Source organism: Anastrepha obliqua, chromosome 4 (assembly GCF_027943255.1).
Source record: "Anastrepha obliqua isolate idAnaObli1 chromosome 4, idAnaObli1_1.0, whole genome shotgun sequence".
NCBI classification, from domain to species: Eukaryota; Metazoa; Arthropoda; class Insecta; order Diptera; family Tephritidae; genus Anastrepha; species Anastrepha obliqua.
The window spans coordinates 78685212-78712061 of NC_072895.1; the positions used below are offsets into that span (position 1 = coordinate 78685212).

The 26850-nt window shown below is 35.7% G+C and overlaps 1 protein-coding gene across 1 annotated transcript in view; it reads left to right on the forward strand.

Moving 5' to 3' along the window:
* LOC129244435 (tubulin beta-3 chain) overlaps positions 1-26850 on the forward strand; it is a 35629-nt gene that overhangs the window by 5449 nt on the left and 3330 nt on the right. Inside the window, exon 2 of the mRNA XM_054882059.1 lies at positions 26306-26414. Within this exon, the coding sequence (XP_054738034.1) occupies positions 26306-26414 (109 nt within the window). The remainder of the gene's footprint in view (positions 1-26305; positions 26415-26850) is intronic.

The window sequence follows — 26850 nt, forward strand, 5'->3', positions numbered from 1 at the left end:
TATGTACGTATGTAAAATGCATCTACTTACTAAACTGCACAAGCAGCAATACTGAGTTGAAGGAACTTATTGAAAAGCCAAAAATGTCAAAATGACTCATCGGCTAAATCGGTGGCATACGGAAGTGCTGCCCACATAGTCAATTGATATTCTTCAATGCACAGGACAAGGAGTAGCGGTAAGGCTCAAATTACAGGAAGTACATACATACATACATACATAAATTTACGGTCATGTTTGTATTTTTATATATACTCGCATATACATTCTTTTTTACCGCCTTCTGTTAATAGCGGTAGGTTTGCTAAACATGAAAACGAATTTCCTTTATTTGTAGAATTGCCTCAAATATGTTTGTATGAGCAAAAGATACTTCCACAATTTTCGTTTACGGGATAGTATTATTAACCGGAATCTTGTGATGGCATGCATTTTATGGTTAACATATCCATATCCCATATTGTATTTCAAATACCAGAAACAGGACGAGGCAGAGTACAGGAGTTGTTAGTTACCAATAGATTTTCAAAATTTAGTTTACTGTAAATATCGTGTAAATAAAATATTTGTTTTTGATGACAGAACACTTCCGACTTTCTTTCGCTTTTTTTAACTCGACGTTTCCAAATCGCTGAAGGAAGCACATTTAATAGAGCAATGAAGTAGTGCATTTTAAATATAAAAGTGTTGTGCCTTTCACTTCCTTTTATCTGAGCTCACTCCCTTATATTATCCGAAGATACAGTATGTTACTGCTGAGGGATTCTTCTAAAAATTGGTTGCTTTGTAGGCTTGAATACGGGGGTCGTTTGAAAAGTCCGGGCAAAAATAAGAACTATTTAATTGTTTGGGGTAAACTTTTTTTATTTTTCGACATAGTCTCCTTTTTGGCCTTACACTTCGTTCAACGATATTCTAGTTTATTGCTCCCTTCCGAATAATAGGTTTCGTTGAGTCTGAAAAATAGACATTCGTTTCTTCAACCACTTCCTCGTTTAAATAAAATCCTCTTTCCGCCAGCCATTTCTTCAAATTCGGGAACAAATAGTAGTTCGAGGGGTCCGAGGGAACTAAGTCTGGAGAATAGGAGGGTGTAAAACGAGTTGGAACCCTATTTCCATTAAGTTCATAAAGTAATGTTTAATCACCACACGAAATTCTTTTTCAAACAAATGCCAAACACAAACAAATAAACCGATCTAGCTGAGGCTTGGTGTGAGAGATGCTAGTAAACTTAGTAGCTAAATATAACCCCGCTACCCGTCATTAGTGCTATTTCTCTGAATTTTCAGGGGCTTTTCAAAATACCCCCGTATTATAAGAAGAAACTTTAATAATTTTGGTTAAGAGACTTTTAATATGATCTTTGGCTCTATTATTATTTTTTTATCTTTTTAACTTTTTTATAATTTTTAGATTAGTCTTATAGGATAAAAGATGAATTAAACAAAGTTATAATAACTATATTTTTTATTCCAACTAAGAACCGTTATAATAATTATATTTTTTATTCTAACTTTTTCGGAAATTTTGTTGGTAATTTTTGAACCTATTTGAATATAACTCAAAAAGTTGTGGAGATCCCAATATGCAACTTTGCAGGGATTATACGTAGCTGTTTAAAAACAAACGACAAAAAATGGGTACCAAAATTTTAAAACAAAAAATTATTTTCCCAAAAATTGGATTTTAAAAAGTAATGCTACAAAAACGTTTCTTGCATATGAGGACAATAACCTATGGAGGCGATTTTGCAAACGATACGAATGTACATATCGCTCATTTGCTGCAAGACGCAAAACAAATACTATATATTTTAGGTAGGAATGCAAAAATTACCTGCAGCTTTTATTTTATGCAGTTCTATCTTATTTTTGAAGCCGTTTTCTCAATTTATTGTTTACTTTGAGTTGTGACGCTCTTCCAGCAAAAGCCAGCGTTGAGTCAAACACACCTGAAAATGCATACAAATGCCTAAGTAATCTTTTGGATTTGCCGTCACAATCAAACCCAATATCAATCTTATTGAAATACTTCACCCAAAATAAGTTAAAGCTTCGTAAAACAGTAACTCACTCGACGAATTCGGAAAATATAGAGAGAATACGCCGAAAATTGTATGGAGATCAATTCTCGCAGAAATCAGACCATGAAGTTGTTTTTGTAATATAACATCATTAAGAAGAGAAGCTATGGATCTTGTGACGTCTACTACAGCTGCTATGTAAAGGAGAGCAAATTCGGTGTTTGATTTGTTGTGGGAGAGAGACTTCGTCGCCAAGTACTGTCGTTGACTTCGGTGGACGAGCGTCTCGCAACAATCATTGTCATTCCGCTACCCGACCATGACGAGGTGAGAATAGTGACAACGCGACTAAAGAACAACAAAGCCGCGGGAGCTGAAGGACTGCCGGCTGAGCTATTCAAATATGGGGGCGAGCACCTGGTAAGGTGCATGCATCAGCTTCTATGCAAAATATGGTCGGATGAAAGCATGCCTGTCGATTGGAGTTTAAGACTGCTCTGCCCAACCTATAAAAAGGGCGATTCTGCAATCTGTGCCAATTATCGCGGGATTAGTCTTATAAATATCGACTATGAGGTTCTAGCGAGCATATTGTGTGAAAGGCTGAAGCCCACCATCAACCAACTGATTGGACCTTATCTGTGTGGCTTTAGACCTGGAAAGTCTACCATCGACCAAATATTCACAATACGCCAACTCTTGGAAAAGAACCATGAAAGGAGAATCGACACGCACCATCTTTTCGTCGATTTCAAAGCTGCATTCGACAGTACGAAAAGAAGTTACCGCGATGTCTGAATTTGGTATCCCCGCAAAACTAATACGGCTTTGTGAGATGACGTTGCTCAATACCAGCAGCGCCATTAGAACTGGGAAGGACCTCTCCGAGTCGTTTAATACCAAACGAGGTTTAAAATAGGGTGACTAGCTGCCGTATGACTTCTTTAACCTGATGTTGGAAAAGATCATGCGAGCCGCAGAACTTAATCGCTCAGGCACAATTTTTTGTAACAGCATACAATTGCTGGCGTATTCTGATGATATTGACATCATCGGCTGTTAGTTCTGCCTTCTCCAAACTGGATAAAGAGGCAAAGCGGATGGGTCTGGTGGTGAACGAAGACAAAACGAAGTACCTCCTGATATCAAACAAACAGTCGGCGCACTCACGTATCGGCACCCCGTCACTGTTGACACTTATGATTTCGAGGTGTAAAATACTTTTCTTTTATTCAGGAACCAGCATTCCGTTATTTAGGAACCAGCATGTCCCCATGGAAATCCAACGTAAGTGCTACTTAGGACTAAGTAGGCAGTTGAGTAGTTAAATCTTCTCTCGACGAACAAAACTAACATTCTACAAGGCTCCATCATGCCTAAGGTATGGCGCAGAAGCTTGCACGATGACAATTCCCGATGAGGCGTCACTTGAAGTGTTTGTGAGAAAGATTTTGCGCAAGATTTTTGGACCTTTGCACGTTGACAACGGCGAATATCGCAGGCGATGGAACGATGAGCTGTATGAGCTTTACGACGCCATAGAAATAGCGCAGCGAATCAAGATCCATCGGCTGGCTAGGTCATGTCGTCCGAATGGATATAAACGCTCTAACTCTGAAAGTGTTCGGCGCGGTACCAGCTGATTGGAGCAGAGGAAGATGAAGGCCTCCTCTGTGTTGAAGAGATGAGGTGGAGAAGGACTTGGCTTCACTTGGTGTGTCCAACTGGCGCCGGTTAGCTTGAGAAAGAAACGACTGGCGCGCTTTGTTAAATTCGGCCAAAATCGTGTAAGCGGTTATCGCGCCAATTAAGAAGAATAAGAAGTTAACTATTTTTACTTTTGTACAAAGTTTGCAACTTTGAGTTTTATAGTTTTTGTTGTACTATGAACTGCATTTGTAGGTATAAAAAAGTAAAACAAAAAATTAAATAATAAATAAATTAATAATCAAAACCTGGCCTTTCTACATATGTATGTATATAAGTACTTTGGATTTCAGAAAACTGTTATAACGCTATTATGTGACGAACTGTGTTTATAAAATAAGTAATTAACATTACAATTTCACTAGTGCTATTTCGCCAAATTAGAACTACTTCGGAGGCGATTACAATTCAAAAGCCAACTAAGAACTAAATTCCCTGAATCGCTAGCAGTTTTGCTTTGCACAGTTATTGAACGCCATCTTTGAATTTATGCAGATCTAATAATTTTTGACTAAAACACAATTTTCCCACGAGCCACTCGTATCCGAATTAAAAGTGATTGCTTTATTAAACGTAAATTTTGTTCATGTGTTTTGGTAAATGATACATATACATATCATTGTTTATCACTCATTACAAGCACTATCTGTATGTACATACATACCTGACTCCACCGACTACTTCACCCAGTATCAACACAACCTCAACGAAATCGCCCTCAATTGCTGCTCTGCGGGCAAATCGAAACGGTTTGCATTTACTTTAATGCAAATAAAAACTTAAATACATAAACAACTACAACACTTGTAGGACTGAAATATGTAAATATATCATAGTTGTAAATTCTACATACACTATTATATATATCAAATTTCATACATATTGGTTGTATGTGTGTCCTATATAAACGTAGAGAAATTTACGATAAAGTGAGCATGCCAGGAAAACATGCCACATTTAGACGGCTGGTGGCTGTATCCCCGAGACGGCCCGTATGGCTTTTCATTTTGTTACAGCCTTTTATTGTTACCATGGCTGCAATCACAATATTCATCTAAATTCTATTATTACAATTGTTGTAAATGTAAAATGTACTACCGAGTAATTATTTTAACACAAAACTTCAAAATACTTCCCGGACACTTGCGCTGGTCGTCAGAGGGAAAACCTTTGTTTTTGCATTTATTTATTTGCAGAATACATTTTATAGACTACTTAGATTAAGTAAAACCAATTTTCACATAAAGCAAATTTTCAAGGTTTCGTAAGCTTAATGCTGTATTTCTATGCTGTGATTTGAAATGCTCTTACAGGAAATGATCAAATGAATGCATATAATGTAAAAGTGCACGAAGTGCTGATCTTTGAACTTAAATGTGAACCCCTTGTAAACGTTGTTGGCCTGTGCAATGCTTCGGTGATGATCTGTCAGGCTTTTATACATTACAATATTTTAATCTGATTATATGCTATAGGTACTGACAAATGTGTTACATTGTCAATACTAATACCATATCTGATATCAGCGTTATTTAAGTTCTACCTGAGTGAAATAGTTGTAAAAGCAAGACTTCTACACAAAGTCTCCTCATATTTACCTTAGCATGCAAATGTTACAAATATGTACATACATATGTATGTACATTTGTTACGAGTAATAAATATATGCATACTTGGGTTCATCACACGTGGTTAGAGATTATTTTTATTGTCCCTGCCCCAAATCATGTGAATTGTTTCGATTGCAACAGAGTTGAATGGAGTGAATTCGCTGTTGTGCTGAACTTTGCGTGTTTCAAAGGAACTCATTGCCATTGCCGTAAATTACGACGTTGATGAATGAGAAATGCTTCAATGCATGTCAACAATTATCTGTTAGTGTGTTAATGAATATCTTATTTACTTAAAACTCACATACATGCATACAAATCTATATGTATACTTATGCAAATATTTGGGTATGTTCTTAGATACCCTGCTCCATGCTTTCCAATTCTTAATTGCAACAAATTTTATTATAGCTCAGCAAAAAAATAGAAAATCCATTACATTTTCTTATATTTAGGACATGAAATTGGATTTAAGCGCTTTTTAAGCTTTCTTCGCCAATAGGGTCGCGATTCTTCTATGAGCTTAACATTATTTGGCAGCCTTATTCGTTTATAAATATGGCGGCCGCCGTAGCCGAAGGGGTTGGTGCGTGATTACCATTCCGAATTCACAGAGAGAACGTAGGTTCGAATCTCGGTGAAACACCAAAATTAAGAAAAATATTTTTCTAATAGCGGTCGCCCCTCGGCAGGCAATGGCAAATCTCCGAGTGTATTTCTGCCATGAAAAAGCTCCTCATAAAATATCTGCCGTTCGGAGTCGGCTTGAAACTGTAGATCCTTTCACCCACAAAGGGTGTATGCGCCAATTATATATATATATATATATATATATATATTCGTTTATAATTCACCCTGAGCAGTGACATATATTTTTAATTCTTATACAAAAATAAAATACATACTTCTATGTTCTTATTTACATGCCTTTGGTCCATTCTTAATATTCTTGAAGTTCCTAAAAAAAGATTTGTAACTTGTTTCTCCTAGACTAAAACATAATATTAGGTAGATTTAAAAGATTTGAGCGCTCTCCCGTCTTATTTTGACGAGTATTTTGTTAGTTTTGGTTAGTTTCCTTGTTTTCTGTAGTGAAATAAGGGAGCCAGCCCTTGATTTTGAAAGTGGTGTAAGTCATGCTTTCCTTGTTTCGAAATATATAGAGTTTTACATTTTAAAGAATTAAAAAATATTTTTGTACAATGGAATATTATTTTTTCGACAGTAAAGTAGTGCCAACAAACAAGTATTTATTACGGTTGTGAAATTTATAACAAATTTTAAATGTAAATGTGGTTCTGAAAGGTTGAAATGACTTATACCATTTTCAAAATTAACTGCAAGCCTTTATAAATGACTTATATCATCAAGGAAACGTTTTTATTAGTAATTAAAATTTTATTCAAACACATTTCATTGTAACTAAGTAAATTATTTATTAGTATTTAGGGAAATAAAGTGTAAATCCATCATATCTTTACGTTTTTCTTCTGTTATTGGTCTAAGGGTTGTGTATAATGGAAGCAAATCAATATTTTCGTACATTCGAGGTCTTCCTCCTTTAAGTGAGAGGTCTAATACTTTGAATTCGGAATTGTCATCCAAGGAAGTTTTATAAAAGATCTTATATGGAGCATTTTTAGAAATCTGATCCATTGTATTTTTAGCCAAGACACAGCTTCTCCATTGGTGTTTTTCTTTCTACTATTTGTTGATTCTTTTAGTTGTTTTGTCGAAATGAAATCTCTCTGAGCCATTTGTACTACTAAAAATGGGTTTTTCCCTTTACATACTTCCAGTAAATTATAATAATGCTCAGGTATGAATAAATATTTCGATTTTTTAATTTTCTATCAAACCAAAATCGCGTTCATTTGGCAAAAAAGAATGGCCGGATACCAGAAATCAACTCTTTCAACATTATTATCAGATGACTGAAGAATTTTTAACCAAATTAAAGCTATGTTAATGTTACGATTTTCATCCTCTTGAGGCAATTGTTTTATTCCACGCATACATTTCAGCATTTTGATTGTGGAAATTATGAAACCCTAAATTAAATACATACATGTTGCACTTATAATAAGCTACCAAAACAGAAAGTTTTGGATAAGAAAGTGCTTTCTGTAGATCAAATGTGAATCCGTAATATTCACTCGGGTTATCTTTTGCTTTTGGTATGGCATCTGTTAAACTTTTTCTAGCCTGTTCGGCATTGTTAAGATGTGAATGATAAATTTCCATAAGATGCAACTTCTCGTCTTCATTACTAGATGCTTCAATTTTTAGTTTTAGCGAGTCCCACTTTTGGCATGTGTCTTTACGAGGAGTATGAAAATTTAAGTTGAACTCCGTATTGAATATTTTCCTCTAAGCCCACTCCTTCACACGTGATGTATTATTTTTCTTCATCTGTTTTTCTAGATGATCCAGCCATTTTGCGACGTCCAGAAACTTAAAACTACATTTTCTCATATATCCTTCATAATTCGTCTTTGTTTTATTGATTGTTTTCGAACCAAACCATATAGAAACAAATTCTGTTTTTCGATACTTGCTAATTCCCAAAAAGAATCAACTTTAGCTTTCCTGTCTTCATATCCGATTCCATTTATAAATTTTCTAGAACAAAAGCAATCTTTATTTTCGAAAGTTTACCACTCTCATGCTTAGACTCTTTTGTTTCATATTCCTCCCCACTAATTTTCTTCATTTTTCTTTTTCTGCATAATTACGTTGATTTCGTGTCCTCTTTCCTGATTTCATGCTGCTTTCTTCCATTTATAAGGGTTCCAAATTCACTTTTAAAGTATGAACTGATTCATCTGAAAACGATATTAATCTTATTCGTTTCCATTTCTTGGGATCATTACTTATACTTCTTCGCCGTAGAATTAATTAACTGTAAATAGTACGTTTTTACATTAAAAAGATTACTTGATCATACCTGAACCATTATCTGAAGACATGATAAAATTACTAACTATTTTGCCAAACTTTGTGAACAGACTGACTTATACCACTATCAAAAAAACACTAACCGTATTTTTTTTACCAACCAAAAAATAAACACATTTTACCAAGATAATTTTCATGGCATACTGCTAATCTGTTCAGATTATGATATTTTATTAGGATTTGAAATGACATAGCTGATAAACTAGATTTTTAAAATTTTGGACTTATACCACTTTCAAAATTAAGGGCTCAAGTGTTCGTTCACATCTTGATAAGCCTCGATATTTTCTATGATTTTATCGACATTTTGAATTAGTAGCCTTCACAGAAGAGTCTGTTTTACTTCGACCAGATAGGAATGTTTAGAACCATCGTATTGGGCCTAGAAACAACAGCAATACTTTTGGCCGCCTGCTCCATCTTTTCACCTTGGTTCTAGAGTTGATAAAGAATGTATTTAGTTTTCTATTTTCTACCTTTATTTTGGCACAGTATAACTTTTTTTTAAGCGCAGTGGGTAAGGCTCTCTATCAAAAAATAAGATACATTTGAAACTTTGTACTTTGGAACAAAATAGATTTACAAGAACAACTTTGAAATGCAAAGGTATTTCGAAAATAACGTCAGCCGCGTCACTTTGAAAATCAAAGCTGTTTTGTTTTATTAAAGAACTCCGAAACAGTTACACGGGTTTTAATAAACATGGCAGACTAATATAGCTTAATATATGTGGACAATTTAAAATAATACTAATTCTAAATTATCTAGCTTTTTAAGCTCAATTTTATGCAATCCACACTTTTTCGAAATTCCAACTGTCAGCACTCGTAAAAACATACCAGACCATTTAAATTAATACCACACTTAAATAAATTTTATGGTCCTACAAATGTAAGCTAATTATAGTTGCATTGTCTTTTTAATTTCATCTTAAAAAATTCCTCACTGGCGCGTATTTCCAGCTGAGAGATTTTTGAGGTTAGTTTCAGTCGACTGCGCTACTTCTCCCGTCTGGTATCTGAAATACTCGTACATACATACATATATCTTATGCAGCATAAAAGTTGGCAGTATAGAAATTCAAACACACTTGTAAATATGTGCAAAAGTGCATTTACGTGTATGAGCGCAATATTTTTGCAAAATGCATTGCGCAGTGATTTGGAAATATTTCATGTCGATGATGGAGGAAAAGAAGGAACTGATACAGATGATAAAGACTGTTTTTGCAATTTTGTAGTGAAAAAGAAGCCGAAGCAGAAGAAGGCTGGAGTAAATAAAAAACTAAAGGGAAAAAATAATAATTAAGACAACTCGCAAGGACTGTGAGGGTATACTCATATACTGAAGAGAATGCACATACTTGTATGTTAGTAAATATTGTACTCAAGCAACTATAGTTTTTATAGATTGGCATCGATTGTATTCATTGCTAGCAGACGGGAACTATCGCCAAAAATAATCTTAAACAAATTCATTAACTAATTGTAGTATACCTCTTGTGTGGTTTGGTACGTACGTATCTAATCTAATTACGAATTAAGCTTAAATGATAGGGAATATTTACGGGGACTTATGTTGGCCCATAGCGGTGAGAGCATTGAGCGAGGTGTAATACTTGAAATCAAATACCAGTGAACTCTCTCACCGATGGTTCGGACTCCAAGCTGGATGAAATGTTTGGAGGGACAATATTTTGCCAAGATCTCAAGAGCCTCAGCTTTAAATTTAGGCCTCCGGAGTATTGAGGTGTATTTTATGTAGAAAAAACCTTCATCACAAAAGCAAACGATTTATTTTTCATAAGTGTAGTACTCCCTTAGGAAAGAAATAATTAGTCTCACAGCCAAGCGGCAATTAAAAAATTTGGTTGACATTGCTCTCAAAGTTAATAAGGAAATGCTTGCTTTCCCTTTCATTCGCTTTTAAATGTTTTCTTTTTTACATATTATGAGCTGTAGGTACCAGGTCCATGCGGTGAATTACGGTAGATCCTGCGCCCGACGGACTAATAAGGAAGGTCAGCTTCGCGCAGATTTCTGCGAGTATAGTGAATTTTAGATTACCTAAGCGGCGCGCACTGTTGCTCACCGATGGGAATTCATACTAAAATTGTAAGCCCTTAGAATCGATGGTCTTCGGATAATGGCTGAAGAACATGGCTCTTGTTTTGGTTGAAGCACCCTTGCAGCATGTGGCGATTTGAGAATTTCCTTGGGGCTATGTTCTGGTGAAGATTGTGCTTGTATTCGGTGATAATGGCAATAATGATTATGTAGAAGGTAATGTTAATAAGGCTATTAACAGTTGGCATCCCATGCCCATCTCCAAAGAAACGAGAAAGCTCAGATTACTAGTTGTCAGTTGCCGGATACCAACATCAAACATTCAATTTAAAAGTATATTCAAAGTATCGTCCCCACGACCATCGGTTCTACATTACCGCAACGACCCGGATTTATATCCGGCCACGGAATAACTCAAGCGGCATTCCCCAAACATGTACGGGGAACGTTTTTACTGCTACAAAAACAACATCAAACAGTCATCTTTAGCAGGTTTGCTTTCTCCAGCTAAGTTTAAATAATAGCTGTTCATTTTCAGTTTCCTCTCTCCTGTTTCCTGTTTCCTGTTTTTTTCTTCTCCTTTCCCTTTTCTAGTTTGCAGCTGTAAGCATTCAACGCTTTTCTCGTGACAGCCACCTTAACTTAGCGCGTACACCCTTTTTGGGTGTTTGGCCGAGCTCCTCCTCCTATTTGTGGTGTGCGTGTTGATGTTGTTCCACAAATGGAGGGACCTACAGTTTCAAGCCTCCTCCTCCAAGTCTCCGAACGGCAGATATTTTTATGAGGATCTTTTTCATGGCAGAAATACACTCAGAGGTTTGCCATTGCCTGCCGAGGGGCGACCGCTATTAGAAAAATATTTTTCTTAATTTTGGTGTTTCACCGAGGAGGTGACCTCCTCTGCGTCCAAGAGAGGTGACAGTTTTCAGTGACAGTTAAGAATAAATAAAATATGTTTAGAGGAGGTTTAAAGTAATTATTGAAATCAGTCCAAAACATAGTTTTTAGAGCAAGTTATATTATACAATGCACAATGTTGAGAGAAATCAATATGCACATGCATATATACATATACATATGTATATGTATGTATGTGTATACGTATAACTCCTTGACATTTTCATGGCTGCAACTTACAAACGACGCCACTCAAATTAAAAGAAAACTTTCGAGACGTCTGCCAACGAGTGCTTTCGTTGATTCAAAAAGTGATCTTCATCAAATCAATGTACAATCTGATTACACACATACATACATATGTGTGTGTATATATCAGTCAACTAGTATACATAAATAAGTACGCGTTACAGTTATAAGCATTTATACTGACTAAGCTAAAAATGAAGTGAAACGTTAGTCCTACTTGAATGTTATTTAAACTAGTACATAGACTTGTTGCATGCAACACCAGGCATTCTTTTTAAATGAGGTATTTAAAAATATATCATAGTAAATGAATGTCTTAATTATTACGCCTAGATTCGCTTCAATAGCGCTTCTTGCACTTTCTACTTCTTTCAGTTCCATACACAAACATACGCACATACCTACACATATGATTACTACTAGGGAAGGTACAAAGCTGATATGGCGTCACACTTATCTGTTAACAAATCGTAAACTTTCAGTATTGGCCCGAAAGAATTGATAGAAGAGTATATGAGCGATTGGAACTGATGCTCTTTCGGTTGTTTCACGTCACTTCCGTGCGATAACGTGCGCCGTTCGCTTTGGGTGGGAAATCACTGGCTTTGCAGTCGCTGTTGGACTGCCAAACAGAACTTGCGCTATGCGTACGCATTTATACTGCATTCATATCTACACATAAACACAGATATGTACGTATGAATGCTGTTTGTGTACATGTATGTATATTTTACATTGCACATACATTTTGAGCGAGTATATTATTTTAGAGCCTTTCTAAAGTACTACGTATGGGCACATTTTCTTCATTTCATGCTTCACTGTTCCCTCTAATTAAAATTAACGCAGCAACTGGTGCTGATAGCGCGGTGGGAGAACCAACGATTTTGGCGTACGTACACTCACCACATGCAACGGCCAGCAGAAGACGGCCAATGACCGACTGCGGCTGAAAGGTCTTTGTACAATCTATAAGACATACAGTTGCGAATACGAAAATAGCAGCACCAAAAAACTGTTAGATTTTTTCAAAGAAATTGTAATCTACGATGTGATTACAGAGTTTTTATTTTAATTTTGAAATATTATTATATTCTTTAACTCAACACAATTCTATAACAAAGAACAAAATTTTTTATAATAAAACACATAAATTCAGGATTAACATTAAAATGGCAGTGGTCATATACATAAGAAACGCATTCTGACTAAGTTTATAAAGAAATTTAATAATAACTGCATTGCCAAAGTTTGCAGACTAAAATTTAGTTGAATTTCACAACTTGTTTAATATGGCAGCACAACGGTGGGACATCGATTCCATCAATTGCTCACATCGCTGCTTCGGAATTTTTAGCCACGCATCTTTAACAATTTCCCAAAGTTTTTGATCGTTACTCGAATTGGCATTGTGTTTATAGCTTTTTTTAAGTCCCCACACAGATTTTCTATAGGGCTGAGGTCGGGGAACTGAGCTGGCCATTCCTTATCCTCAATTTTATTTACGCGAAACCAATTATGGGCCTTCCGATTCGTGAATTTAGAATCACTATCCTGCTGGCGGCCGCCGTAGCCGAATGGATTGGTGCGTGACTACCATTCGGAATTCACAGAGAGAACGTAGGTTCGAATCTCGGTGAAACACCAAAATTAAGAAAAACATTTTTCTAATAGCGGTCGCCCCTCGGCAGGCAATGGCAAATCTCCGAGTGTATTTCTGCCATGAAAAAGCTCCTCATAAAAATATCTGCCGTTCGGAGACTTGGAGGAGGAGGCTTGAAACTGTAGGTTCCTCCATTTGTGGAGCAATATCAACATGCACACCACAAATAGGAGGTGGAGCTCGGCCAAACAACCATAAAGGGTGCACGCGCCAATTATATATGTATATATCCTGCTGGTAGACCCGTTTTATTGGCATTTCCTCTCTGCAATACGGCAACATAGTATTCTGCATTATTTTCACAAAATTATTGGTGTCCATAATGCCATCAATTTTGTGTATGTGGCCTGCGCCATAATTTGAGAAACATTCCGATACAATTATTTTAGAGCCCACATGTTTGATGGTTTTCACAGTGTATTGTGGCTGATTTTCGGTGCCAGGTGGACGTCTAGCATATTGCCGTGAACCCGTGCCGCCCTACAAAATTATTTTAGGCTCAACTATCCAGCTAACTTATTTTCTTGCAAATTCCAAACGTTTTGCCTTATGCTTTGGTGCAAGGAATGGCTTTTTTCCTGGGATTCGAGCTGCTAATCCAGTTTCCCGTAGCCTTCTATGTACGTACAGTCACGTCAGAAACATTTAAGTTCACCTATTTTTTAATTTATATGGCTCATGTGATTCTCTTTGGAGTCCCTTACAAATCTGCGATCGTCTGGCGAGGAAGTTTTTCATTTTCTTCCTCTTTTGTCCTGCTTTATTGTCTTTGAAATCATTTTTGCCAAACATGAGAGAATATTTTGTATTTCTGTGTAAGATCTTCCATCTGCTCTCAATTTCAGAATCTGTGGTGCAGTGTTTCGCTATGTGCAAAATTTTATCAATATTTCTTGTATAACCTTAAAACACTGAAAGCACTAAAAAACGTAACGACGCTAACAGAAACCCGTTATTTACGTAGTTATCGGATTTATTCGGATATTTGATATTGAAATTTTCTTTTGTATGATTTATAGAAAAAAAAATAAATGACTTCAAATTAATTTTTTGAGGACACTGCTCATTTTATGTTCACAGCTGTACTTCCATCCATACTTAAAAACACACGTACATGCATGCCCACTTACATGTGAATGTAAATGAAGTAGTGAAAAGCGAAGAAAATCAAAAATTAAAATAAAAACGCTGTAAAAATGTGAGATGAACTAAAAATATAAAACATACTTGCACACATACATACAGAGCGAAGTAATGCTACATACTTGCATATATGTACTTTTCCATACATATACATACGTATATATTTACATATGTATGTATATTTGTAGGTGCCTCATTTTAGTACCACTGCAAATCTATCGTAAAAATCTCCGTTGTCTGATGGTAAATGGAAATGAGCAAATACAGTCTCTGATTTGCAAAGTGCATTGGTATCTCCCACTAAAGTCAATGAGTGTCTTTGTCGCTGGGAATGCAGAGTAGGTAGTTGAACTTTTCAGCGGACAGTAGACGTCAGAAGCGCATTCGAACTAACAGCCAAAATGCGGCAAATTTCTTTGTATGATATTTGTGAGGTGTCAGGTTCCAAATTATTTGTTTTTACTAAATACAATTTTTGAGAGGCATAGGATAATAAATATTTATAAAAAAACGCACAAGTCTTACAATTTTTGGTGATAAGGCTTTCAATGAAAACAGCAAACTCAAATACCGAGCGGCAAACCCGTATATCGACTAAGAAATAGCCACCACCCATTGCAGACGAAGACGAAGAGCTTCAGCTACCTCGTTCCCACGACAGTCGGTTCTACGTTAGCAGAACGACCCGGATTTATATTCGGCCAAGAACTGTCACTTCAGCAGAGTTCCTCATATATGTATGGGGAATGTTTATGCTGCTACAGCATACAAACAGCAACAAAAACAGCAACAACAACAGCTTCAGCTACCTCGTTATTCCCACACAACTTTGGCTCAATTACGGCCTGGATCACGTAACAGGTTAAGCTCCTACCTATCCAGCAGCCATACTCAATATGCATACACATATTCCCAAGCCATATTAAACCCACTCACCTAACACCCCTCTCTCTCTCCGGACCCAACCTGTCGAAACAGCATGCTTTTTGGGCCTACCGTTAGATGGGTTAGACGATGACGATAAGGAACTGAACCGAACTGGCAGAACCCAGTGACCTGCTACAACAACAACAACAACTTGGAAATATCATAATAACCGGACTAGAAATTTTGGTAAGGCGGTGATTAGGTGCAAATAAGGCAGACCGCATTCCAAATTTGCTCCTCATAAGGCAGCCAAACTAGACCTAAGTCCAGAAAAGTATCGCCACACATCTGCCTCATTAGGCGCAGATTCGAAAAACCAAACTTCGGTAATACTCCGGATGCCCTTCTACAAATCAGTTAGGGATTCCAATTTATGCCTAAGTGAGACACTGCCCAGATTTTCGTGAGCACAACCAAATTTGGTATTGTTCTGGCATGCCAATCTTTGCCTTGCCTAACGTGGGCCTGGTAAGGTAATAGTGAGGCGTGCCTCAGTAAGGCCTGCCTAATTCGGGCCTAACTGATTCCTCGGCATGCGTCACTGTAATTCTAGTCGGGAATATGCATGTCAAAGATAATAGTTTGGCTATATTATGAGTTTTTTATAACTTTGTTACGCGATTTCAATTTTTAAGTAATTCTTAGTAGTGGGTGTGTTAATTAATCTCACTTCGCAATTAAAAACTTATATCTCATTATCGAGCATTTCTGATTCTGTAAGAGGCCAATAAGCAAAATACAATTTATAAAATGTCTAAAACTCAATTATCAGAAAAGTTGGGCTTTTAATTTAATTAATAATTAATTATATTAATAATGAAAAATTTAACCCTTAATTAATTTTTATATCCAAGAAAAATTTATTTGGCAAAGAATAAGGTGATTGAGTTTTTTAAGTCATAAATAATTTATGAAAGATGTATGATTTTTGTTTTTCTGCCCATTTTATTTATTTTTTTATTTATTTATTTATAAAAATGAGAAACAACAATACAATTGTTATTGCACAGCAAAAAAAGGAGCGCTGGCTGCCACGGCCTTCGGCTCACCGGTATGAAAAAAGTATGTGTGAATATGAAACATTATATAAAAAGTATAGGAAGAGAAGAACTAAGTTGAGATAGCAGTTAAATTGCTAACAATACGTTACTTAGAGCTATAGCTACAGGGAGTTAAATTACTTTACGAAGATCCGTTAGTGTTAGATATTTGCCAATTTTCTCAATATTTTCGGGTGTAGTGGTTTTTAAGAGATCAATGGCGTTGTCGCAGTTGAATATGTTGCTTCTGATTGACGTGAACTGTGGACATTCGTTGAGCAGGTGTGTGATGGAGAGTGTTGACGCAGGACAATACTGACATGATGGGGGGCTGATACCAGATAGCCTATACGAATGTGTGGCTATGGTATGCCCTAGTCGAACGAAAGCTTTGATATCGTTGCATCGGCATGATGACGGGTACTTGGGTGCATTTCTATCACCATTAATTTGCGTGTAGTGGTGTCGGATGGATTTCCATTCAGTCATTTGTTTTATACACTGTTGTGAAGAAATTAAATTATGCAAGTCCCTCTTGTCGAGGAACTGAAAAGAGATTAAAGGTTCTTTTCCGGCGAGCTTGGCACGCAGATCTGCTAGTTCATTTCCTGCGATTCCTGTATGCCCCGGGTACCCACATTATTTTAATTTTGTTATGGGTTGCAATTAACTTGTCACGGATACACGATATGATGTGGTTTTTATTGTTTATGTTTAGAATGGATGCTATAGTCGACATACTGTCAGTGCAAATTATGGTTTTTGATGAAGAGCTAAGTGCACAGTCAATTGCTTTCAATATCGCGATGGCTTCTGCTGTATAGACAGACGAAAATGGCAGTAAGTGTCGCGTGGTTTCACAACTAGATTTTACAACCGCGAATGATATGTAATCTTCTGATTTTGATCCGTCAGTGAAAATAAGGCTCCATTCTGGAGGTAAAGGTGCCAAGCATTCGCGGAATAGTTGTTGGTAAATTCTAGGGCAGGTGTTTTCCTTCGGAAATTTACTGAGATCTAGAATAAAGGACGACTGTCGTAAAAACCACGGTGGGTGATTATCTTTATGCCTGAGTGACGGGCCATTAATTCCTAGTTCTTTAGCATATTCGATGCAAGACGCGATTACAGATTTTCGTCGCAGGGGTCGTTTTAGATTAATGGTGTCAATCACCGTTTCGTGAAGTGTCCTATTATTAGACAGGAACAAATTTGGTATCAGCTTCTTGCATTTTATTTATAAAATATAATATTTTTATTACACTTTTTTTTTGTTTTAATTATTATGCACTGTTACTTTACATGCATTTTACCCCTTATACACGTACATCTGTGGTTGCAACGTTCGCGTAAATTCGCCGGTCACCGATTTTTGTGAGGTTGCTTTTACGAATGCCTTACCATTCGGGGAAAACGCATATTTTGTGTCACCTCATATCCACAAATATGGACCAAAATCACGTTTTTTGCACATTGCCGTTAAAATGTCTCGCAAATCTGAACTATTCGAGCTTTTATGATCCCGGATTTGATTCAGCACGTCGAAAAGCTTTAGAAAAGTATGCTCTGGTAAAATACTTTCGCTTAATTTTGTTGGCCTGTTTACTGATGAATAATATTGGACGTTTGTTCTTATTGTGTTTTAATAGTTTCTTTTAATTACCGCCATAAACACTTTCACTAAAGAAACGCAAATCTATAAATCTGATAGTCTAAACGCTTTGCATATGATCAGTTAAAACTATATAAATTATTGACTAAATACACATACATAGTTACGAGTTTATGCATTAGCTTTAATACCACGATGCAAAGAATGCAGAATATTCTATCATTTCAGCTTTAACACGAAATTGGCTTCTCCAGCTACACAAAATACACTTATACGTATTTTTATATATGTGTGTGTGTACACTATATATACGTACTTTGTCAGACTTGTGCTTGGGAACAATTTCAACAGCCCAAATACAAAATGCAAGAAAACGTACAAGAAGCAAATAAGGAAAAAAAAATACCTCTGATTAGTCGTTTAATGGGCGGACGATTGAGTACAAAAATATGCTTTTGGAAGAATGGAAAGCGAATAATAATAATCATATTAATTAAACAGATGAATAAGCCTAAAATTTTTTCGCAATGTTTTTTTCTCAATTACGCGTTTGAATACGTATTCCTTAAAAAAGTTGCGAACTCTTTAAATTATCAGAGCCAAGTACACTCGGCCATAAAAAAAACCACACACACCTCGTGATTATACATTTTGGCATTTAATTTTTGAAATTTAATTTTGACTATTTTTCAATAAAAGTACAGCTTATTCTTTAACAAAAGTTATATGAATTAAAGTTCCAAATTTTGTACGAAATTCAGAAAAATTCATTAAATTTACATCGAAATTTTCCAAATTTTTAATCAGAATTTTTAGAAAACTTTTTCGTACGCTGTTTAAAGGCTTATTTAATTTTAGTATAATAAAGTAAAGGTTTGAAGTGACTGAAAAATCGTAAAATGAATTTGGTGCCAACTTTGGAATTTTGGTATACATGGTTTTTGTTAAAGAATGAACTATACTTTTATTGAAGTTTTCTGAATTTCGTACAGAGCTTAGAATTTTAACTTATATGTATATAACTACATATATACCTATTTGTATATATGGTATTTTTGTTGAGAATTAAATAAAATTAAATCAAAGAGTTTAAATGTCAAAATTTATAATCAGAAGGGGTGTGTGAGTGTTTTGTAGACGGGTGTGCCCACTTGAACACATATACATACATTCATATGTTTTTCGGCATATTTGAATAAATACTTTGATATAATTTTGAGAGGCAATTGAGTGGAAAAATACTATTTCCGCAATTAGTATGTATGTGTGTGTGTTTGTACAGCAATTCAAATTTTCGGGTTTGGCGTCATTCAAAACACAAGACCGATCCCTACATATCCTTATTTGGTATTCAGCGAGGTGCACAAAGGTGTTTCGCAGTTCAAACAAAACCATTTTTTTACAAATCATATCTGGGTTAGGTTAACTTATAAAAGAAATAGTCTGCGATATTTACTATGTGAGCAATCAAACATGATATTTCCTTTCTCAAATTAGTCTTATCTAATTTATTCTAAAACTAGAACTAATTATCCTCTTGTAATTTTCGCTACCTCGTTCCATTGAAAATCTTTATCATAAATCGGCAATCGTGAATACTTGAATCCCCTAAGCTTTACAAAAAAAAAATAATAATAACAGAAGTCAGCCAAAAATGTGTACAAATCTCAAAAATGTGTAGAATCTCATTCTTTCGAGCAGTTGCAATGCTTACAACAACACAATAACACTAGCATCAGCTGCAAAATCAATCACAGACAATTTATTTTCGAAACTATTAATTGCTGCTTTGTCTATGGTTTTTCAAAGACAACGGTTCCCTCTTGGGGTGTACATACAACCTTGCTTATCTGTGTGCACATATGCCAGTATGTATGTATGTAAGTGCGTATCCCACCCAGTTGATAATCTACTGCATTTTACACACTTGCTGCATCATACTTTCTTCAAATTTTTAATTGACACCGGAAATTAACTTGAAAGCGCTATTATCTGCATTAAATGGAGATTTAGATAGAATAGTAATTTTCCATGATTTTTATTTTTTCTATGTTTCTATAGCTAATTATGTTTTTAAACACCAATTTATGTCTTGAATATTAAAAATAATTGATCTTAATTGGAGAATCGAAATTGGGTCTTGTACGTGTATTGGTCGATTTTTCCACAGTCATGTTCACTAAATCATCTCAACCGAAAGGAGAGTAGTTATATAAAGACTACATACGTACATGTACATATATACCTAACAATAAGCATGAATATGTTTGTATGCATTGAAGTGAGAACCATAAAACGATTTGGTTAATTAGAACTTTTAGATACTTTTACACAAGTTATAGTAAAAAGCTATAGTAAATTAAGGAATGTGCAACTTCAGTGAATATGTTTTTCCAAGTTTAAGACAGAATTTAATAATTGCTCCATTGTATTTTTACGACACAAGCACGAAACATACTGTCAATAAAAGGCGCGTAACTTTTTAACCTGTCAAACGATTTACATGAAGTTGGCTGCGGTTGAAAGCTGACGCTTGTACCTTCTAAATATGATCAAAGTTTGATAGATAGCTCTACGTGTTCCATGATTTAAATAAAAAGTTCTGTTATTTATTGAACATACTGTGTATGTATCTATTCAATTTTGTTTTTCCCCGTAGCCATAAGCAGCTGTAAAATACTTGACATTTGATACTTCAATATCAGCTGTTTGTGGTTATGGTATGACTAATCGACACAGTCTGTAATGTTACGGCTATGGCGTTACGGCTACGGGACCACTAATTGCAGCTTAAGTCGGCTTTCGTTCATTCCAATTTGGAATATCCTACTGCCCTGTGCCTGACATAAAAATATAAATAGTATTAAACGGTGACTAAAACGTGTTCCTTAAATATGTACGCTTTTCGTTCAATGAAAATCTCGCTTGCTTTTGATGAACCTAAAGCCTTTGGAAACAGTTCTTGCGTTTTATTTTACTTACATTATCCACAGTGTTGACACCGATTGTCCCTTTCTTTTGGAAATAATTAATTTCATCACTTTAGAATTAATTAATTTCAGCTCAATTTCAATTCAAATGTCAACCTTTTTAGTCAGCATCTGTAGACAAATAGGGTAGCCCATTCAATTTTGGTACAATACTGAGTCAGCTTAAAGTGGTTTGAACTTCGCTTAGATTTTTGACTATATTTTCTTTCATATAACGAATGCTAGATTTTTTTTTTTTACTTTTGAAACCTCCAGATATTTTGTTAAAATCCCTTCAAGATAATAAAATTTCATTCTCTCTAAGAAGCGTAATTTGGAATTCATTGAGTAATTCGTAGCATCTCCTACTCCGTTTATGACTTCTTCACATCTTCAATGCATTGAATTAACTAAATTTGCACAAGTGCCGGAGAAGTAGAATGCCAAGGCATTTGAAATTGGTTCCACATTTCTTTCCTATTTTGGTTTTGAAAGCCCGAACTCTCTTCTTTAGTTCTGTCCAAAGATGCTCAATCTGGTTTAACTCAGGAGACTGCAGGGCCATACAAAAACGTCAACATTACCTTTTCTAAAACACTCCTTTGCCAACTTTGTTGACTATTCGTTATTCTTCATAAGCTCCTATATTAGTGGTATTTCTTCCCTTGCGCATGTAATAATAATCGTATCCAATATGTATATCCACATAGTTCACCGCTAACCTTTTGACTCTTATCGAAAATAATAGGCCTACCGCCACTTTTGTTATTTAGGTCTTCTACAAAGGTTTGCTATACAGTTATTAGCTGAGTTCCCTTAGCACATGATCCAAAGGCGAATTAAAATATTTCATTCAAAGCAACAGCAACGATTTCAATTTTTATCCCTATACTAATTTTGAGGTTGGCTACACTAACCAATAAATTGTAGACATTAAGTAAAGGCTTTTCAATCAAGGTTTCTAACAGTAGAAGGCATTGAAATACATAAAAGCACTTAAAAATATTGTCTAAAATATGTACATTAAAGAATGCATTGGTATATATAGATGAACGTGTGCATTTATAATTAAATGACTCATCTGCATCGAATATTAAGAGCAACACAACGTTTCTGAATGTTTCGAAGTTTCTTGTAACCAAATTTTCTAGGCGATGTGTCACTCGCCGCCACACCTTTTCCAATTTCCTTAGCAGCGACTTCTGCTCTTCGTTGCACTCCCAGGCCGCGTTGCATGAGTTGTCTTACAAGAAACGCACTTTTCTTGTGATATTTTTGAAATTATGTATCTACATATCACTTTGCCAGACAAAATTGTTCCCCAGGAGCTTTGTACTCGTATGAGTATTTATTTAGCCTGTTCTATGGATTTCACTGTTATAGCAGCATGGCAAGCGCTGCTGGTTTAACGATCTAAAGAGGCGACAAATGTATGTACGGACATATGTATGCATTTTACATTTCGAGGTTATTTTTGGAACATATATAATTACACGTATGCATATACATAGGAAAGTTGGCGCGTTCCCGCTTTAACTATATTGGGGAAAGGCGCCGTGCTTAAGTGGCAGGTTGTGGATACTCTACTCGATGCCAACCGGAAAGAATTTTTAGTTGGCAAGCCACGTATACATATACTCCGGTGCGTGTGTATGCATTTACTTTAAATTTAGCTATAAATCAGGGCAGCGCAGAGTTGAGAACATTAATAGAATATGTGGGGTGGAGACTTAGGTAAGCCACACGCACTGGTGTTATGAAAACATGCATGCATACACGCATAACACATAGGCATGGTATGCATCCAAATTCTAGAAGTCATTAATCACTGAAAGTTTTGATTTTAGACATTTGATATTTTTATTTAGTTGAGTATATTACGTTTCTTGTTATTGATTCAGCTTCAGCAATTTGTCGCAAACGAGAATTAAAATGTCAAAGATGAGCTAACATACTAATATATATATATATAATGTATATATAGATATATATTTATAATACATACTATGATTTTACGATTTTAGAGTGATGTTTGTTTCATTTTACGACACTTTTGTATTTTTTTATTTATTGTATTAAAAATTAAGTTAGAGAACAGGCTTGGGGATTTTGTACACAATATCTCTTCGGCATCTAAAGATTTAGAGTTGTTTTGAGGCTCTAAATATACTTATTTAAGTATTAATGAAATCAGAAACAAAAATGAGCAAAGGAAAGTTATTTAAACTATCTCAAGTGCATCTTAAGGTTGAGCGTAAGTGCCTGAAAATGCGGTCAGCATCTTTTAGCTTCATAAAGTGTACATACATATGTACGCATTAAGATGGTCGAACCTCCTAGATTTGTTTTACCAAAAACATGAAACATTTTGTTTTTTATTATTTATCCAAAGCGCTGGCGGTTAGACATTTAAAAATAATAAAATAAAATAAAATATAGGGGACTAGTTGTTTTTGTCATAGAAGAAAATCACGGCTAAGGAAAGGAAAAATATTTTTTTGGGGCATCCTAATAATACATATCGATGGTTTTCGAGAAAAGTGACATAATTCAAAAATACAAAATACTGAGTTGGGTCTGTTTTCTAGATAAGTGACGCGCCAATTCGATCACCTGACAAAACGTCACTAACGCCATCTCTCAGAATTGCTTCAAGATTCGCTTATGACGCTTTTCCAGATAAAAATATATAAACTCTGTAGTTGATTTTTGCTTTTAACGGCAAAACTCCGAATTTGAGTTAATTTTGAGTTGTGTCGCTTGTCTCGAAAACCATCGATATGTAGATATATTTTAAAATTTCTATATCAGTCCAGCGTGTTGTTGTTGTTGTTGTTGTAGCATTTTTCTAAGCCCTGCCAGTGCGTTTTAGTCGCCGATCGTCATCATCTAACTCATCTGATGGTAGGCCCAGGAACGTTCTGTTTCGACTGGTTGGGTCCAGTGTGGTTAGTTTCGTGCGGTGTGCCATCGCATACTGGACATATGTACATATGTATATAGTACTGAGTGGGTTGGGGTGGATTCTGGATAAATAGGAGTAATTGAACCAAAGTTACGTGGGTATCGCGAGGCTGCTGAAGCCCTTTGTTATTGTTATTGTTATTGCAGTAGTATAATGTTGCTGGAGTGACAGTCCTTGGCCGGATATAAATCCGGGTCGTTCCAATAACGTAGAACCGATAGTCTAGCATCCTCTTGATATTTCAAATTTATCTCACAATTAATCTCAATGTTAATTCTATTCTCATCGATACTTGTAGTACACAAGTACATTTGCAATACTACTATTTTTTTATGAATATCCAATTGTGAGTAAGCAAAAGTAATAAGAATTAAAATAATATTCAAGGAGTCACATACTACGTATGCATTTATTCAATTGAGCGACCACTTATCAATCTTAATTAAATTTCGCTGTTTTGTATTTTTTCGTTTTCTTTTATATCGTACCAAAAACAAACAAACCCACTGCACTTTCAAGTGTAGCAACACACAAGGAGTCATTCAGTCTTAGATTTGTCGTATTAGTGCGCCGAATCGGCGAATGTATGTAATTTGTGTCCAAATATGGCTGCAACCTAAAATGCACAACTCCAGGTCGCACAGACAGTAGTGGCAACGAAAATCACAGGCAAACACACATGCATTCATACTTCTGTATGTATTTAAATCAAGCCGCATGCGCACGCGCTGTACCACGACAGCTGCAATCAAAGTAGTCCGGCGAACTGCTGCTTCATTTACTTGTATTTCAAATAAAAACCTAAACATCTATTTCTTTATTCCATCGCTGCTAATTGCGACAATCTCGGCGACATACCAAAATTACAAATTATTTTTATTTGTGAGATGCCAGCTGAGATGCTTAATTCCTTAAAAAGTTGCTACTAAGTAATTTTCTATAGAGCTTTTTAGATTTTAATTAAATATTGTTATCTTAAGATTAGAATTTCGAAGCGTCAGGTTTGTCACAAATTTCTTATCAATTAATTCGCCATAGACTTTGACATTGGCAACTAGGTATTTCTGTGAAACTTCTCTTGAAGATCAGGTCTCGAGAATGCCACTTACACCTCGATCGATTCGAAACCGTAAGTTGTGAGTGCAAAGGTTTTCAAGTCTATTTGCATAATTTCCCGTGGCTATTTTTTATAGCCTATTTGTAGTTGTATGTGGTAACCAAGGTGCTATTCGCATCTTTAAAAAATGTAAAATCTGTTCCAATTATCATAGGGAATCACTTCTATTTCGGAATACATTTAAAATTATTAAGTTTAAAGATTTCTTTGACGCTCTTGATTTTCATTATTTTATTGTTTGGGCTGTTCAGATATTAGTGTTGGTGGCTGAGTTCCTTTCCTGATTTTGTTGTGTATTTTTTACCGCCATTTAAAAACAGGCATAAAAGTCAGAGTAACGCCTCAAGGGAAAAAAGGACGAGCGACGGGGCAGATTTAAAGACAGGACGTAGTTTCGTTCCTCCGACAGTCGGATCTACGTTACTGGAACGACTCGGATTTACTATAGATCCGGCCAAGGACTGTCATTCCTGTAGCACTCTTCGTACATATGTATATAGGGAATAGTTTTGCTGCTACAACAACAACAACAACAGGGCGTCGTGAACTCGAAGTCGAAGTTGGACGGAAAGGTTGGTGAAGAAATATTTTCCGAGAAGCTCTCTATCAAGCAAAAGTTCAAGCCACCGAGGATGTAAGCATGTATGGACGAACCGCAATTAGAACTCTGGACTCGCTGATGGTGCGCGCGAAATAAGTCGGAGAATACCTAACTTCACTTTCAATCTTATCTGCATACTTTGAAATTAAGCTCAAATGGAAACTCGGTCATAAGAACATTGCAGGATACTGTTCGATTGATGACGTACCTAGCTAGGTGACTCCTGAAGAGGTTTCCCGCCAAATTAAAGAAAGGAAACACCAATCCTTGAATACCTGTGATCTCATCCTAGAAAGGTGGGCTTTAAGTGATCTTAGCGATGGCAAGTACACCAACTCGCGAGATACTTCTAGCCATTGATGAATCAGACGCGCTAATGAGAATTTCTTAGGCTAGCATAACACCAGTTCTCGAATTTTGTGGGTGTTATTTTCGTAAAAGAACGATGTTGCGGTAACAATCCATTAATGGTTCGGGCCTTTGAGGCGAATACCGAGCAAGCTACTGTCTAGATAAAGCTAAGAACCCTTGAAATACTGTCAGCCTAGGCCATCTTGAATGAAAATGGTGTTCCAAAAATAATGAAAAATTTTCTCTCTTGAATACTGAAAAATTATTTTTTGCTCATTTCTTTCAATTGGAAGAAAGAATCCACCCTGTATGTGCGTTAATAATTATATATGTAGTACATACAAACATACAAAAAATAATGGCACTCTTATTAACTTTTATCTTATCTCAATTTTCCATTCCAGTTTTGGGAGATCATCTCAGAGGAGCACGGAATCGACAGCAATGGTATTTATATTGGCGACAGTGATCTACAATTGGAGCGTGTCAGTGTTTACTACAATGAAGCTTCTGGTAAGAAAAACGAAATAACGCAAAACTGTAAGCTAACTGTGCAAAAATATAAAATAATATTAACCGAAAGGAAAATAGAATAAAAAACTAAATGCGTTGGAATAGCATTTTCTGCACTTCGCAAAGAAATTACTGCAATCTGAAATTGCAACAAAGAGCAGCAGCTGATGTTGCTAGCGATATTTGTGGTACAGGTCTATCAGTTGCATTCCCACACGACTGCTTGTGCTGAATTTAACGCTAACGTAAATAAACCAATTTCCAATTTTCAACTCATTATCTCACAATTACCCGGAGGATTTGCAAAAATAAATTCTAAAACAAATAAAATAAAAATTATTAATGATTGCAAAGTGTAGACGTTACAGCAAAGGCATCTTGAGGATGCATTTAGGCACAAATAGTAGGGTTGGCATGTTGTTGTTGTTGTAGTACC